The sequence below is a fragment of the Balaenoptera ricei genome, chromosome 15, assembly GCF_028023285.1.
Source record: "Balaenoptera ricei isolate mBalRic1 chromosome 15, mBalRic1.hap2, whole genome shotgun sequence".
Lineage (NCBI taxonomy): Eukaryota > Metazoa > Chordata > Mammalia > Artiodactyla > Balaenopteridae > Balaenoptera > Balaenoptera ricei.
The window spans coordinates 80,629,166-80,643,726 of NC_082653.1; the positions used below are offsets into that span (position 1 = coordinate 80,629,166).

At 61.8% G+C, this 14,561-nt stretch overlaps 3 protein-coding genes across 16 annotated transcripts in view; 1 reads left to right on the forward strand and 2 right to left on the reverse strand.

Annotated features, from left to right (window-relative positions):
• LOC132349028 (NADPH--cytochrome P450 reductase) overlaps nucleotides 1-6,044 on the forward strand; it is a 62,800-nt gene extending 56,756 nt beyond the window's left edge. For 2 of the 3 annotated variants that reach the window (XM_059897108.1, XM_059897107.1), the window contains 10 exons: nucleotides 158-247; nucleotides 633-731; nucleotides 1,768-1,884; nucleotides 1,991-2,109; nucleotides 3,992-4,173; nucleotides 4,288-4,437; nucleotides 4,770-5,040; nucleotides 5,122-5,267; nucleotides 5,347-5,432; nucleotides 5,534-6,044. In XM_059897108.1, coding sequence (XP_059753091.1) covers nucleotides 158-247; nucleotides 633-731; nucleotides 1,768-1,884; nucleotides 1,991-2,109; nucleotides 3,992-4,173; nucleotides 4,288-4,437; nucleotides 4,770-5,040; nucleotides 5,122-5,267; nucleotides 5,347-5,432; nucleotides 5,534-5,678 — 1,405 coding nt within the window. In that variant the 3' untranslated portion in view covers nucleotides 5,679-6,044. The remainder of the gene's footprint in view (nucleotides 1-157; nucleotides 248-632; nucleotides 732-1,767; nucleotides 1,885-1,990; nucleotides 2,110-3,991; nucleotides 4,174-4,287; nucleotides 4,438-4,769; nucleotides 5,041-5,121; nucleotides 5,268-5,346; nucleotides 5,433-5,533) is intronic. The other variant, XM_059897106.1, reaches the window with a different exon arrangement.
• Nucleotides 6,045-6,168: 124 nt separating this feature from the next.
• On the reverse strand, nucleotides 6,169-12,081 carry TMEM120A (transmembrane protein 120A). 3 transcript variants are annotated; one of them, XM_059897110.1, is made up of 12 exons: nucleotides 11,862-12,081; nucleotides 10,121-10,239; nucleotides 9,745-9,861; nucleotides 8,073-8,132; nucleotides 7,754-7,849; nucleotides 7,587-7,676; nucleotides 7,308-7,373; nucleotides 7,148-7,209; nucleotides 6,949-7,041; nucleotides 6,761-6,825; nucleotides 6,600-6,668; nucleotides 6,169-6,450 (listed from the first exon to the last, which is right to left on the reverse strand). In XM_059897110.1, exons 1-12 carry the CDS (start codon nucleotides 11,940-11,942, stop codon nucleotides 6,412-6,414), a joined length of 957 nt encoding a protein of 318 aa, XP_059753093.1. In that variant the 5' UTR covers nucleotides 11,943-12,081; the 3' UTR covers nucleotides 6,169-6,411. The 3 variants fall into 3 exon arrangements, with proteins under 3 accessions (XP_059753093.1, XP_059753092.1, XP_059753094.1); XM_059897109.1 differs by having other exon boundaries at nucleotides 6,169-6,525; nucleotides 11,862-12,080; XM_059897111.1 differs by lacking the exon at nucleotides 6,600-6,668.
• Nucleotides 12,082-12,456: 375 nt separating this feature from the next.
• Nucleotides 12,457-14,561, reverse strand: part of STYXL1 (serine/threonine/tyrosine interacting like 1) — a 62,078-nt gene continuing 59,973 nt past the window's right edge. For 9 of the 10 annotated variants that reach the window (XM_059897114.1, XM_059897121.1, XM_059897116.1 and 6 more), the window contains one exon: nucleotides 13,013-13,997. In XM_059897114.1, the coding sequence (XP_059753097.1) occupies nucleotides 13,866-13,997 (132 nt within the window). In that variant the 3' untranslated portion in view covers nucleotides 13,013-13,865. Of the gene's footprint in view, nucleotides 12,667-13,012; nucleotides 13,998-14,561 lie in introns of those variants that run through there. The other variant, XR_009497614.1, reaches the window with a different exon arrangement.

The window sequence follows — 14,561 nt, forward strand, 5'->3', positions numbered from 1 at the left end:
TTACTGCAGACCCTCTGGACGCTTCCTGACGCCCTGGGTTACATCACTGGGCGGGCTGGCGTGAAATGAACCCTCCAGCTCGGAGGGGCGACGGGACAGAGTCCGAGCTCTGCCGGCAGCCCCATCTGGAGCCTGGCTCATCCCCTCTCGTCCCCAGCCTGGAGGAGGACTTCATCACGTGGCGAGAGCAGTTCTGGCCGGCCGTGTGCGAGCACTTAGGGGTGGAAGCCACTGGAGACGAGTCCAGGTGAGTGTGCACAGATGGGCCGGGGCCTTGGGTGCTGCCTGCTGATGGGGGGACTGGCCTGGCGGGTGTGGTGGCGCTGGAGGAGGCTCCATCAGGGTGCGGGAGGGGCGCGGGCCCAAGCGCTTGGGCTGTGCCTGCAGGTGACGGTCAGGGCGGGATTCCTGGCCTCCTCTGGGCAGAGCCTCGGGCCTGCTGACGGGCCGCCCCGCCCTCCGAGTGCCGTGCTGGCCCCTCCTGCCTCCCACGCTCACGCATCTCCTTCCTCGTGGGTCACGTCTGGCCCCGCAGCCCTCGCTGCACGTCCCATCGCCTCACAGCCTCACTCCCTCCTTGGGACCCGGCCCCCTCCCGGCCCCCGGCCTCACCCTGTGTCTCCCTTTTGCAGCATTCGCCAGTATGAGCTTGTGGTCCACACAGACATAGACGCGGCCAAGGTGTACGTGGGCGAAATGGGCCGCCTGAAGAGCTACGAGAACCAGAAACCGTGAGTAGAGAGCGTGGCTGGGGCCGGACAGCTGGCCGTCCCGTGCGTCCCCGCAGGGCCTGTCCTCCCAGGCCCCGTCCTGTGGGGCTTCCTTACCCCCACATCCAGGAGTGGGCCTGGGTGAGGGCACCTGTGTTTCCATCTCCACCGCACAGGAGGGGGTGAGGCCTGGAGCAGAGAGAGATGGGAGGCTGCTCTGAGCCCGGGGCCCTGGGGACCCCTCCCCTCCGCTCCCAGCGGTCCCTCCGCCCAGGGCGTGGCCTCGGGGGGACTGGCCCTTGCTCAGCTTGTACTTCATTTGCCCTGTAGACACCCTGGGGAGGGGGGTACCCGCCAGTTCCTGGACCAGGACGGTGAGTTCAGCTCTGGGTCGAGGTGGAACTTGGTTGGGCAAAAGGGCTCGCGTCCTTAAAATCTGCCTCGATGTCTGGACGTTTTGTCCAGAAACATAGTGTTCCTCTCTGGGGTCCCTGACTTGCCCGTGGGTGCCACCCAGAATCCTGCTGGAGCCGCCCAGGAAAGACCTCCTAGAACCACCAGGCTTTGCGACCAGCAGCCCTGCTGCAGCTGTAGCCGGAAAGCCCGACATTTCAGTGACTTCACAGAGTGAAAGCGTCTCTCCTGTTCACGTACAGTCCTGGGCACCTGGGCGGAGGGGGCTTTGCTCCACACCGTCACTCGGAACCCAGGCCCCGTCCGTCTTGGGGAGCCACCTTCAAGGGCCTGGCCCTCCTTGTGCTCTGCTCACCAACGTGTACAGAGTGTGGAGGGTCCCCCAGGTTTTTAGGGACCAGCCTCAGTTTCCATGTCTGTAAATGGCGACACTGATAACCTAGCTCTACCCCCTTGCGGGGTGCCGGGAGCACCGCTGTGCATTAGGCTGGGAAAGCCCATTACCTAATTGGAGAGGTTTCCTCGTGACCCTTGGAGGCCAGCTCTGATGTTTCCTGTGTCCTGTGTGGCTAGAAGTGTCCCTTGGGGTGGGAAGATTCAGACTGAAGGCCTGGCCAGTCACTGAGCTGCTCTCCCCACCCAGCCCCTTCGACGCCAAGAACCCCTTCTTGGCTGTCGTCACCACCAACCGGAAGCTGAACCAGGGAACTGAGCGACACCTCATGCACCTGGAATTAGACATCTCAGACTCCAAAATCAGGTATCAGCTGCTGCCACCCCCCACCCCCTCAAACCTTTCACTCAGGCCTCCTGTTTGGGTGCAGAGCTGCCTTCCACCCTCCTCCTGAGCCTCGCATCTACCCCAGGTATGAATCTGGGGACCACGTGGCTGTTTACCCAGCCAACGACTCTGCCCTGGTCAACCAGCTCGGCGAGATCCTGGGTGCCGACCTGGACGTTATCATGTCCCTGAACAATCTTGACGGTGAGTCCTGGGATCCAGGCCTCCCTACCTACCTGGGCCTGAGGTGGCTGGTGGGAATGGGCCCCTTGGCAAGGTCCATAGGTTGAGCTTCTGCTTAGGGCTAAAGCCTGGTGCCCTAGAAGCCCTCATAACCAAGACCCCAGTTACAGGTTGTAGAACAAACTCGGGGTCAGGGGAAAAGGTAGCTGCAGGGGCTGGCGCTCTCCCTTCTGGGGTTCCCCCATCCCCTTACTGCCATACTCCCTTGAGGGAGAGTGGGTGCCTGGAGACAGAGCCAGCCCCGTGTCCTACAGGGAAGAGAGCCACAACTGGCCACTGAAGGCCCTCTCTGGCTCCAGGGTCTCCTCACCTGTGAACCCAGGGATCCGAGTCAACAATCCTGACGGCCCTCCAGGTCCATTCAGGGTGCTCAGAGTGCAAGGGGCACTACCGTGGGGCAGGGCTGCCCGGCCTGTGAATGCCCCCAGTGCCCCCACTGTCCACTGAGCTGGGGCCCAGCTCGGCCTGGCCCTGCCCCACTCACTCTTGTCCTCAGTGACCTGAGCCTGGGCTGCTCCTTCTCAGCAGCTCGAGTCAGCCTTGAGAGGAGCTGCTGAAAGGGGGCTGATTTCTGTCAGAATTCATCGTGCCGGCAGTGGACGCACGGGAGTGCACGCGTGCGCCTTTCTTCCCCGGGGGGGGCACGGCTCTTGCGCCATCCGAGGCCGGACCTTGCTGGGGGTCAGGAGGGGTGTTGGTGCTCACCCTCCCCCAGGAGACTCCGGGCCCCTGTGAAGAGCCGTTCACTGCCAAGAGCTGCTTAGAGAGAGGGCTGCGGAGGCTCAGAACCAGAGGCACAAGTGGGGCTGCAGAGGAAGTGCCGCACCTGCCCCTGTCGTGCAAGGCCTGAGCCCTGCTTTCTGGGCTCACACAAGAGGGTGCCTGGGTGCAGGGAACACCTGCTGCCTGATGTGGGTGCTGGGTAACGAGGACTTTCAGTTCATGAAAACCCATCAAGCATTGCACTGTGACTTGTACACGGTACGTAGGTCATACTTCAGTACCAAGTTCAAACCCCTCCCAAAAACAGACCCAAACCCCTACAGGCCGAGCCGTCCTGGGCCAGGCCCTCTCCTCTCCATGCGGCTCGGCAGCCTCGCGGTGCCACGGGGCTCATTGGTGCACAGGAATAAACGCCCCCGCAGTCACGCCTCTAAGAGATGGAGTTGCTCCTGGGTCCAGTCCAGCTCTAGCCTGCTTGTGGGGAGCTGTCAGTAAAGCCAGCCTGTTGACTGTGGTAATGGAAGGCCCCTGGCAAGGGCTGGCGGGGTGTCTGTGCCAGCAGCTGCCCCTGAGTGTACAGGATGCTGTCCCCAGAGCTTGGCCCTTGGGTGACCCATGCACAGACCTCCACGTGTGTCCAAGCATAAAAACTGACCCGGAGGGGGCTCTGCTGTCACAGCTGAAGGCCCGGTGTTGGCATCGCACAGTCATGAGCCTGGAGCCCCCCCGACAGTGGACCAGGTCCAGCCCGCAGCCAGGCAGGACACACGTGGGGAGCTCCCCCTCTGCAGCCCTCTCTCTGAGCAGCTCTTGGCAGGGGAAGGGGCCCCGAAGGAGCTGATTCTCCTGGGTGGGGCCAGCGACTGCCAGGCCTGCCCCGGCAATGCCCTGCTTCTGATGAAGACCGCCTGTCCAGCGTGACGCGCGAGGGGGGCCGAAGCCTGAGGCTTTGCCCCCGAAGTCAGGGAAGGACCAGAAAGAGCCACTCTTGCTTCCAGTGCTCCCTGGGCTGCCCGCTTCCTGAGAGCAGGCCTGAGGCTTTGCCCACCCCATCGCGTGGCACCGCGCCCATCCCGGGGGCGGCCACTGACCCCGAACCCTGCCTGCCCTCTCCTTACAGAAGACTCCAACAAGAAGCACCCCTTCCCCTGCCCCACCTCCTACCGCACGGCCCTCACCTACTACCTGGATATCACCAACCCGCCACGCACCAACGTGCTCTACGAGCTGGCCCAGTACGCCTCAGAGCCCTCGGAGCAGGAGCAGCTGCGCAAGATGGTCTCCTCCTCGGGCGAGGGCAAGGTGGGCCTGCCACTCGCACCCCAGCACCCCCAGGCCATTCCCCAAGCTGCCTGGGCCCAACTTCAGCCCTGTCCCCTAGGTCCCCGTGTCTCACCTACGTCTGCCTCTCCCCAGGAGCTGTACCTGAGCTGGGTGGTCGAGGCTCGAAGGCACATCCTGGCCATCCTGCAGGACTACGCGTCCCTGCGGCCCCCCATCGACCACTTGTGTGAGCTGCTGCCTCGTCTCCAGGCCCGCTACTACTCCATCGCCTCGTCCTCCAAGGTGTGGGCTCCAGGCCTGCCCGCTTATAGAAGACATAGTGTTGGCTCCTTGGAGGGGCCGGGGTCCCTGGGCCACAGCCCCAGCTCTGCTCCCCGTGGCCAGGGCAGTTCACTTGAGACTCCTGGGCTGTGTGTCCAGAGCTGCAAACTGCTCTCCGGCCCCAGTGCCGAGAGCCAGTCAGGAGAGCTGCCAGGAAGTGGCCTTTGAACAGGTTTGGGTGCCGCGAAGGGTGTAAAGAGGCGCTGAGCAGGGACCCCCGCGGCAGGGTGGGTGGCAGGAGGGAGGGGGCCTCCGGCACCGCCACGCTCACTCCGACCGTGCCGCCCCGCCAGGTCCACCCCAACTCCGTGCACATCTGTGCCGTGGCCGTGGAGTATGAGACCCAGTCGGGCCGCGTTAACAAGGGCGTGGCCACCAGCTGGCTGCGGGCCAAGGAGCCCGCCGGGGAGAACGGCCGCAGGGCCCTGGTGCCCATGTTCGTGCGCAAGTCCCAGTTCCGCCTGCCCTTCAAGGCCACCGTGCCTGTCATCATGGTGGGCCCGGGCACCGGGGTGGCCCCCTTCATAGGCTTCATCCAGGAGCGGGCCTGGCTGAGGCAGCAGGGTGAGTGTACGGGCCCTGGGCGGGCGGGCGGGCGGCAGGGCTGGGACTGGGGTTCCACGTCCCCGACTGCTGCCGCCCCAGGCAAGGAGGTGGGGGAGACGCTGCTCTACTACGGCTGCCGCCGCTCTGACGAGGACTACCTGTACCGCGCGGAGCTGGCCAAGTTCCACCAGGACGGCGCCCTCACCCAGCTCAACGTGGCCTTCTCCCGGGAGCAGCCCCAGAAGGTGAGGCCGCGGGCAGGCCCCCGCGGGGCGGAGGGCGGGCGGTGTGAGCAGCCCTCCTCACAGGCGCCCCCACCCCCAGGTCTACGTGCAGCACTTGCTGAAGAGGGACGGGGAGCACCTATGGAAGCTGATCCACGACGGGGGCGCCCACATCTACGTCTGTGGGTGAGTGAGGGCAGAGGCGGGGCGGGGACAGGGCCTACCTGCCCGTGGGGGGGGGGGGGGCCCCTGCCCGGCCCCCAGCGCCACCTCCTTCCCGCCCACAGGGACGCTCGGAACATGGCGAGGGACGTGCAGAACACCTTCTACGACATCGTGGCCGAGCAGGGGGCCATGGAGCACGCCCAGGCCGTGGACTATGTCAAGAAGCTGATGACCAAGGGCCGCTACTCCCTGGACGTGTGGAGCTAGAGTCACCCGGGCCCACCCTGCTTTGCTCCTCACGCCCTACAGACTTACTCCCCCATGTAATCGCTTTCCTCACTCCCTTCTGCCAGTCGCCTGGGTGGGTTCTGCTGGGCCCTGCCACAGGAGGCAGGCCCAGCGACTGACAGAGACTGCTCCAGGCCTGAGGTGTACCCTCGGACCCGCCGGCCCCAGGGGGCGTGGCTGAGGGTGACCCGGGCCGATGCTCCGCGGACACCTCGGGCCCTCGGTGGCTGAACAGAAGGGGCGCCTCCTCTCAGCTGAGTGGGGCCTGGCCCCTCCCCGTGATTTTCAATGAGTGTAAATAATTTTAAATAACCTCTGGCCCTTGGAATAAAGTTGTTTTCTGTATTTGCCTGGTATTGCTTGCATAGATCTGGGGCCTCCACCTGGGTCTCCTTAACTCAGACCCCAGAGAGACCTCAGGAACCCCCAGACCCCTGTCTTACCAGCAGGAGAACACACACCAAGCCTCTCTGAGCCTCTCGCCCTTTATTGAGGCCGCTGGCCCCCGGCTCCCGCAGGCGGGGACACAGGCCCGGGTCTTCCTCTCCAGTGCCGCCTTCAGGGCCCACAGAGCCCACAAAACCCAGGGGAGAGCAGACAGACCCTCCCAGACGAGAGGAGCCCCCACCCCCTTAACATGCGGCGTTCAGAAGCCCCTTCCAGGCCAGGGGTGCCGTAGAGCGCCGTGCCGGCAGGCAGGGAAGGCCCAGCCTCATTCCTTCTTGCTCCCGTGCTGCTGGTGGTGGAACTTCTGGTGTACAACCCGCAGGGTGGTGAAGAAATTGCCGAGGAAGAGGAGGAGGAAGGGGAAGCCACACATGAGCACCTGGGGGAGGAATCGCGGTCAGGACAGAAGCCAGGCCCGGCCCTCCCGGCGTCCTCTCCAGGGGCCCGGCTCACCTGCCACTCCTTGCACTCGGGGTCCCGGGCCAGGTTGAACAACGTCAGCGCATTAAAAAGCTGCCAGAACTGGGAGGGAGGGCGGTTTTTACACACAGTCCCTGCTCGAATCAGAGCCGGGGACGGACAGCCCGATGGACAGGGACACAGGTACAACTTACGTGTCCAAAGAAGAGGAAGGGCAGCAGGAAGGTGAGGCCCCGCCACATCCAGGACTGGAAGCCCTCTGCGGGGGGCACAACCAGGACAGAGACGACCCCATCACTCAGACCCAGGTCAAGAGGAAAGGACTTTGCCCTTCCAGCTCCCCCGTCAGGATTCCAGAGAGGGGCGGCCACGCCCGACTCACCCACAGTGAGGTCCATGGTGTGCCTCTCGCCCAGGGCCCGCAGGCGGTACAGACAGCCGCTCTGGTAGTAATACTGGAGGAACTGCACAAAGCCTGGAGGGCAGGGGGACATCAGGACTGGGCTGGAGTCCCAAGTCCCTTTCCCGCCCCTCCCGAGGGGGGCCAGTCCTAAGCTCAGCAGGACCTCTGAGACACTCACTCTGGTACATGGAGAAGGACAGGAACTGGTTCCGAAACTTCTGGTACATGAGGCCGTCGGGCCTAAGGCAGAGAGCAGAGGGAGGGGTCGGGGCTCGGGGATGCCACCTCTCCCTGCCCCGGCTCCCCCGGAGACCCTGGGACCAAGCCGGCCCACTCACCAGGTCAGCATGACTCCTGACAGGAACGTGGACACGTAATGATGGAAAACCCACCAGCCTTTGATCCTGCATCAGGAAGCCACCATCACTCCTGTCCCCTCAGCCCCCAGGATCAGTGCTCCGGGACAGGAGGTGGGAAGAAACCAGTACCCCAGCCAGTTCCCGCTTCTCAGAGGGCCACGGCACCCACCGCCCCCCCACCCCCGCTTTCTAGGGCAGCTCCAGTGTCACCCCACCCCCACCCCCATCCCCGGGAGCCGGGCTCCGGCCCGCGCCCACCGGGAGCCGTTGTTGATGAGGATGCTCTCGCGGATGGTCAGAGTGCAGTAATACCAGACCAGCAGGAAGTTGAAGGCAGCGTCTGTCACCCTAGGGAGGGGTACAGAAGGTTGGTGCCAGACCCTGGAGAGGGCACAGGGTCCAGCCCCGTGCAGCAGGACACCCACCTGGAGTTGAGGAGGAAGCGGCAGGTGAAGGAGATGAGGATGAGGATGATGGTGAGGTAGAGCTTGAACTTCTCGTACTCGTCTTTGTAGGCAAACCTGGTGAGGGGGGAGGGGGGAGGGGTACACACTCGTGGGACACGCTGGGATGCTGGCAGGGCCCACCCACGCCTCTGGACACACTGCTGTTGTGGCATGGGGCCAGCATGGGGGAGCAGCCCCTGAACCCCAAGCTTAGCCAGGGAAGCTGGGGCAGACTGGAAGGGACCTGGGGCAGGGGACGGGGAGTAGGGTTGAGACCCCGCCCACGACAACAAATTACTTAGCCTGCTTGCTCAGGAGTGTCACGTTGACATTGCCCAGAACCAGGCTCAGATACAACCTGCGGGAGGGAACACCAGGTGAGGAGAGGTAGCCTTCAGCCCCAGGTCCACTGCAGCAACCCACACCTGTGACCACACCACCCTCCTCCCAACCCAAAAGGGCCTCCTCGGAAACCCTGGCTATATTCTGACCCCCGAGCGCCCAGCCTCCCACCCACAAGGACCCTCTCCCTCACTGACGCTCCCAGGCCCTCCTGACCCTGGTCTCCCTTCCCGAGCCAGCTGAGTCACCAAGCCCTCCTCCATTAACACGGAACCACTTTCTTGCCAATCCTTGCATTGCCATCACCTCACCATCTAAGCTTGTCTCGTCCTCTGCCAGAGGAACTCCGTGAGGTGACTGTAGGTTACAGTCGTATTAAGCAGCTGTTCCCATATGGGCCCTTGTTCACACTCGAGCCGTACGCACAGGCTCAGAGGGGTTCAGGGACTTGCCGGAGGCAGTGAAGAGGTTATGGGGCACAGCTGGGGCTGGGGCCGGGCTCCCTCTCCTGTGCTCAGCCGTGGCCTTGTCCAACCCTCTCCCACATCCTCCATCCTGTCTCCCTCCGGGCAGGTGACATCTCCGCTGCCTCCTCACCCTCATCTCTGCAACCCCCCTCATCCCAGACAACAAGGGCCTACACCCACCCTTTCCCACCTCCCCAGGGACTTCCCTCCATTGCTTAGTGCACCTCTTCTGGGTCTCTCCCTCTGCTGGCCCACCTCTCAGCAGGTAGATATGCTCAAGTCTTTCCTATGTACAAAGTTACACACACATCCAAACAAAAGCCACTACTCAACTCTCATGCCAAGTTCTAGTCACTGGTTTCTAGTTACCAGTTTCTCCTTCCACTCACAGCCAAGCTTCTGAAGCACGGCCTAAACTTGGCTGTCTCCTCAGCTCTTCTGTCATCCCCAGTATCAACTTCCACCCCTACCCTCCTGTGAAGCGGTTCTCTCCAAGGTCACCCTGACTTCCAGGAAACATTCCCCCTTCTGTATTGCATTTGACTGCCTCCCACGCTGCCCCGGGCCAACTGATCTGAGGCTACTGGCCAGTCCTTCCTTCCTTGCCTTCTGGGACACGCTCTCTCCCAGTTGTCTTGCTGCCTGCAGTCTCTGCGGGATTGTTTTCCCTAAGCCTAGGCTTCTGCCATGTCCTCTGCTGTGACTGCAGCTGATCTAAGTGCATGATTGACCTGTCACTCTCCCCTGCCCACTGGGCCAGAGGGAAGCTCTGCAGGCTGGCTCCCCTTCTGGTCTCATTGCAACCTCTTACCTCCCACTGTGAGCTATGGCCATGACACCTACTACTTCTGCCTTCCCATGTCTGCCTGGCTCACTCCTCTTTATCCTTATGACTCAGCTCAGGCACCACCTACTCCAGGAGGCTTTCTCCGACCTCCCAAGTGGTTAGGTACCCCTCACTGTGCTCCCCCCATTCCCTATACTTCCCCCACAAAGCACTCATTGCAGTGAGCTGTCACTGTCACTCAGGCTGTCCCTGAGACAGGACTGTGTCTGACTGGTCAGCCCAGAGTGGGTGCAGGAAACCAAGCAGAGGAAGACGGTGCTTCAGGCCTCCCTCTCAGAAATGGCTGTGAACTGAGCTTGGGGGAGGAATCTCACCCATTCTGCTTGGGCAAGTAGGCCTCCATATCAAAGAAAAGGCCTTGTCGTTCCTTGATCTGGTTTTCCAGCTCCTGCGCAGCTTTCTCGGCCTCTGACGGGAGGGAGGGTTTACATCTGCAGGTGCGGCCACAGAAGCCAGAGTCAGAACAAGGGACCCCCACGTGTGATATCACACCTGACACCTGCGCCGCAGGAGAGCAAATGCAACCCAGAGAGGGGAAAGGCCATGCCCAGGGACATCTGGGAGTCAGTGCCAGCTCTCTACCCCACCAGGTCAGACACCCACCCCCAGTCCGAGGCCACAGGGCATGGGGGGGGTGGGTATGATGAGGTATGGGAGGGCATGAGGGAGTATATGGGGACAGGTCCTAACTTCTTCAGGACAAGGGCCAGCTCCTGGAGCTGCTTCTTCTGCCGAGTGATGGAGCTGGTACAGTTGTTCTGCAGCTTGGTCAGCTCCTCCAGCTTCAGGCGGTACAGCCGGTGGGTCTCCTGAGAACCAGGTTGGGGTAAGGCACAGGCTGGCTAGGGGGCTCCCGAGCCAGAGCCTGCTGGGAAGGAGGTGGGGCATGGACTCCTCCAGGGCTCCTTGGGAGGGTCTCAGCAGGAAAGGAGACAGCCAGCTGTGCCAGCCCAGGGAACTCCCTGAGGGTACTCTCTCTCCAAGGCAGGCAAGGAGGCAGGGGTCTCCCTGTAAGCCCAGAAGCCCCCACAGTACCCCTCTCCCAGAAACAGGAGTTCTCTGAAGGTTTTCTTAGTTTCAGCCCATCTACTAGTTGTTCCCACCCCTCTCTGGCCTATCCTGAATCTGGATTCTAGGCTCATGGGTCTACCTTCTGGACCAAGCAGGCTACCTAAAGCCATCCCTGGCCCTCTCAGATCCTCCTACCTAGATAGCCTGCAAGTGCAGGGGAAAATGAGGCTGTCCAAGATGCCTACTGCTCTGGCACTCCCAGCATCTTCCTCCCAGAGTAAAGGTCATCAGGCTTTAGCCCTTGGACCTCTTGCTATAAGACCATTCCTCTACCCTTCCCCCAACACCTTTAACCGAAGGCTTCCCAGAGCACTTTGCCCCAGTGGGTTAAGTCTTGAGAAGGAACAGCCTAGAGATGGGGCAAGGGGCAGTGTGAGGAAGGTCAGGCAGGGGCTGAGACCAGGACAGTGGTGACCAGGCTGGGAAGCACTAATGGTAGCAGCTTGGCCGGGCCAGGGGCAGTCAGGCTTCAACGTGGACAGGAAAGGGCTGGAACCAGTCCAGGAGAGGCAAAGTCCTGATCAAGTGCCCAGCTGACCTGGGTTCTACCCTGCGTGGGTCTTGTTTCTCATGCCCAGGAGGGGCCACCTCAGCCTACCCCCAGCCACCACACTCTCCCGTCTGCCTTTCCACAGAACAGCACAGTGGCCCATACCAGCCAGGTCCAGACGATCCCTCCCTTGGCTTCCCACTGGTCTCAGAGAGACTCCAATCCCTGTCGAGCCCGTGAGGTCTCCTGGCAGGGTCTGGCCCACCCACTTCTCCCCTCACTCTCTGCAGCAGCCACGTGGTCCTGTCTCGGTGGGAGCTGTCCTTCACCCTGGATGGGCCCCGCCCCCATCCAGGGACTTCACCTGAACACCACTTCCCCCGACCTAGGCCAGGCTGCCTCCCGGACTGCTCCGCAGCCACACTCAGCCCAGACCGCGCGGCCCGAGGGCGGGGAAGGCGCTGCTCGCCGATCCGGCCCGGCCGGCGCCCACGGCGCATTTGCTCAGTGACTGACACAAGACTGGCCCCGGTCAGCTCGGACTCTCCTGGGAGGGGACCGGGTCGGAGTCGGGGCATCTTTCCGAGGCCTCAGAGGGAGGCCGGAGGTCCGCCTGGGTCAGTGGGGTCACTCCGGGGTCGCGGCGGCCGCGCGGGGAAGAGGTACCGCCGCCGAACATTCATTTGAGGCCGAGAGGAGGGTCCAACCGGGGACACCAGGACCCGGGGCCTCGCCGCCGTCGGGAGCGACACCAGGGTCCCCGACCCCTGACCCCGAGCTCCCCGCTGCCCGACCCGGGGCTGCCCGACCCTTGACCCAGAGCCAGATAGACATGGCTCGGAACCAATGGGGGCCCGCATCAGCACTTACCTGGATGCCGTGGAAGTCCTGCTGGAGCTCCTCCCAGTCCCGCAGGCAGTCGCCCAACGGGCCCGGAGGCGGGGGATGCATTGCTGCCGGGCCGTGAGCCGGACGAGCCGAGAGTCGAGGACAGAGCCGCAACCCCGGCGGGCCCGAGGCGCCTCCGCCTCCGCCTCCGCCGCCTCCGCCGCCTCCGCCCCCGTCAGCTTCCGGGCTCGAGCCGCAGTGACCACCAATGCGGAAAAGCCTGGAGCGGCGAGCGCGCTGGCCCCGCCCCCTGTCGGAGCCAATCCGGGACAGGGGCGGGGCCGGGGCGAGACCACGTGCTCCGAGGGCCGCTCTCCCGGCTGCTCCCAGCTTGGAGGGCGGTGGCAGCCCCCAACCGGGGCACTCCCGGTGGCGCCAACTGTGTGGTGCAGCCAGCAGTGTCCTTGCCTGTCAGGCAGGGAATAAACCAAGGCCCAGGGAGGTGCCACCTGCCTCACTTTCTCCCTTGGGAAGCTGCTCTTTGGCAGGGAGGGAATTCCGAGCCTCTTATCTCGCTTGGATTTTTTTTTTTTTTTTTAAATTATTATTTATTTATTTATTTATTTATTTAGTTTTGGCTGTGTTGGGTCTTCGTTTCTGTGCGAGGGCTTCCTCTAGCTGCGGCAAGTGGGGGCCACTCTTCATCGCGGTGCGTGGGCCTCACTATCGTGGCCTTTCGTTGCGGAGCACAGGCTCCAGACGCGCAGGCTCAGTAGTTGTGGCTCACGGGCCTAGTTGCTCTGCGGCATGCGGGATCTTCCCAGACCAGGGCTCGAACCCGTGTCCCCTGCATTGGCAGGCAGAGTCTCAACCACTGCGCCACCAGGGAAGCCCTCGCTTGGATTTTTACAAGGGCCCCTTTACTGTCTCCCTGTCTCCAAGTTCACCGCTAGTGTCCCTTCCCACAGCCACCAGACTGCCCTGACTAAAACACAAAGCGACTCCCCACCATGTCCCTGCTGAAAACTTTCCAATGGCTCTGCCCTTCCGGCCAGGAGGTCCCTAAGCCATCGCTCTGCAGCCACCCCAGTTCACCCGGTTCAAGTCCCAACTAAAGCCTGCACTGCCTGAAAAGCCCTTACCCCTCCTGCAAAACCCCACTCTTTGAGGGCGTGGGCTCCTGTTGGGGCACGGGGGAGTGCTACTCTAACCCTCTGCAAAGAGTCCTAGGAGGCAACATGGCGTTCACCTGTATGTCCTCAGCCCTGCCCAGGTGTCAGGGAATGTTTGCTGGATGAACATGGACCGACATGTTAAATTCTCCATCAGTCCCCTTGTCTCCTGACTCCAGGCTCGTTCTGTGGGCGCTGCCAGCACTCAGAAGCACAGTCACAGGAAAATTCCTTTTGAGACCGGAGGAATTTCTAGAAACCTGGTTGTGAGGGATGGGAGGGTGAGAATCTCTTCTTGGTGAACACAGCCAGGCAAAAATGAGTGAGGAGCAAGGAAAGGACATCTGTACAGGTGATGGAGCAGTAGGGAGTGCTGAAACTGGGGATGAGGCAAGGGTATGCCCTTGTGCCAGGAGCCTCTCAAAGCTGTGAAGCCTGCAGCCTGAGCCAAGGCTGAGCTTGGCATCTCTGGGGCTGGGGGATCTCCACCCATGGATGGGCATTGTGACATCCCCTGTGGAGCAACACAAGGCTGGGGGAACCCTTGGAGCTCCCACCAGGCAGCCTCCAAAGGTTCCACGTTATGGGGGACATGAGCGGCAGCTGCTCTGGCAGCCAGATGCTCCTCCAGAAGCAGCCTCAGGAGTGCAGTGGGGGTGGGTCCAGGATGCCCCAGGGATGGGGGTTCTCGCTGAGTCTGAGCACCTCCTGTGCTGGCACAAATGAGGAACCTGGGAAGAACCACTGAGGCAGGCTGACACAAGGCTCCAGGCAGCAAAGGCCTTCTCATTACTGGTTACACACCCTGGCCCACTACCCACAAAAAGCTCCCAAGGCAGGTTCTTCTGGACCCATAGCTGAGCCACAGAGAAAATCAGTAGAGTGGATCCAAGATGTCTGTGACGATGTCTCCAAGGACAACCTTCTCCCACTCTGACAGCTGAGCCACCAAAGCCCGATTTGGACGCATGTTGGTTTTACACTTCTTGACGTAGGCCCAGGACCTCTGTGAACCCAAGGAGAGAAAAGCAGGCTTCAGGATTGGACCTGGGCCCTTTCCACCTTGATCACAGCCAGCTCAGGAGGGACAGAAGGCACTTGCCCAGGGGTCAGCAACATAGCTTAAGGGCAGGACAAAGAAACAGCAGCAGCTTGGGGTTAATAGATTAGGGCAAGGAGTTGTAGGAGCTGGCTCTGCCTGGGGCAAGCCCCTCTGCATTCTGAATATAGAGACAGAAATCATTCTTATGTCAGATGGCTCCTGTGAAGGTTGAGAAAACATATGTGAAACCTCCTGTGGACAGGAAAGCACTATGCCCATGCCTGGCACTCAGTGCTGCCTCAACGAAGATTTGCATTGTAAGTGGATAAATGAATGGAAAGGGGAAGAGAACTTGGGCAGATTCTCTGAAGAAGAAAAACTGAAGCTGCCTTCTTTTAGGTGCCCACCCCAAAATGCAGGAAAGGTTATTACATGAAGGAAGGTGACCAGCTGGTCTCCATCTGGATTGAGGATAGAGGAAAAAGGAAAAGGCAAAAGCAGTTCCTCAACAAACTGTGGAATAGAAGG

What these genes read in the sequence shown, in the direction of transcription:
- TMEM120A (XM_059897109.1), bottom strand. Translation starts at nt 11,942, where the DNA reads ATGCATCCCCCGCCTCCGGGCCCGTTGGGCGACTGCCTGCGGGACTGG. An exon ending in CGCTTCCTCCTCAACTCCAG is followed by an intron (nt 7,677 to 7,753) that starts GTGGGTGTCCTG and finishes ACCCCTCCCTAG; the next exon opens with GGTGACAGACGCTGCCTTCA. An exon ending in GTCCTTCTCCATGTACCAGA is followed by an intron (nt 7,042 to 7,147) that starts GTGAGTGTCTCA and finishes CCTGCCCTCCAG; the next exon opens with GCTTTGTGCAGTTCCTCCAG.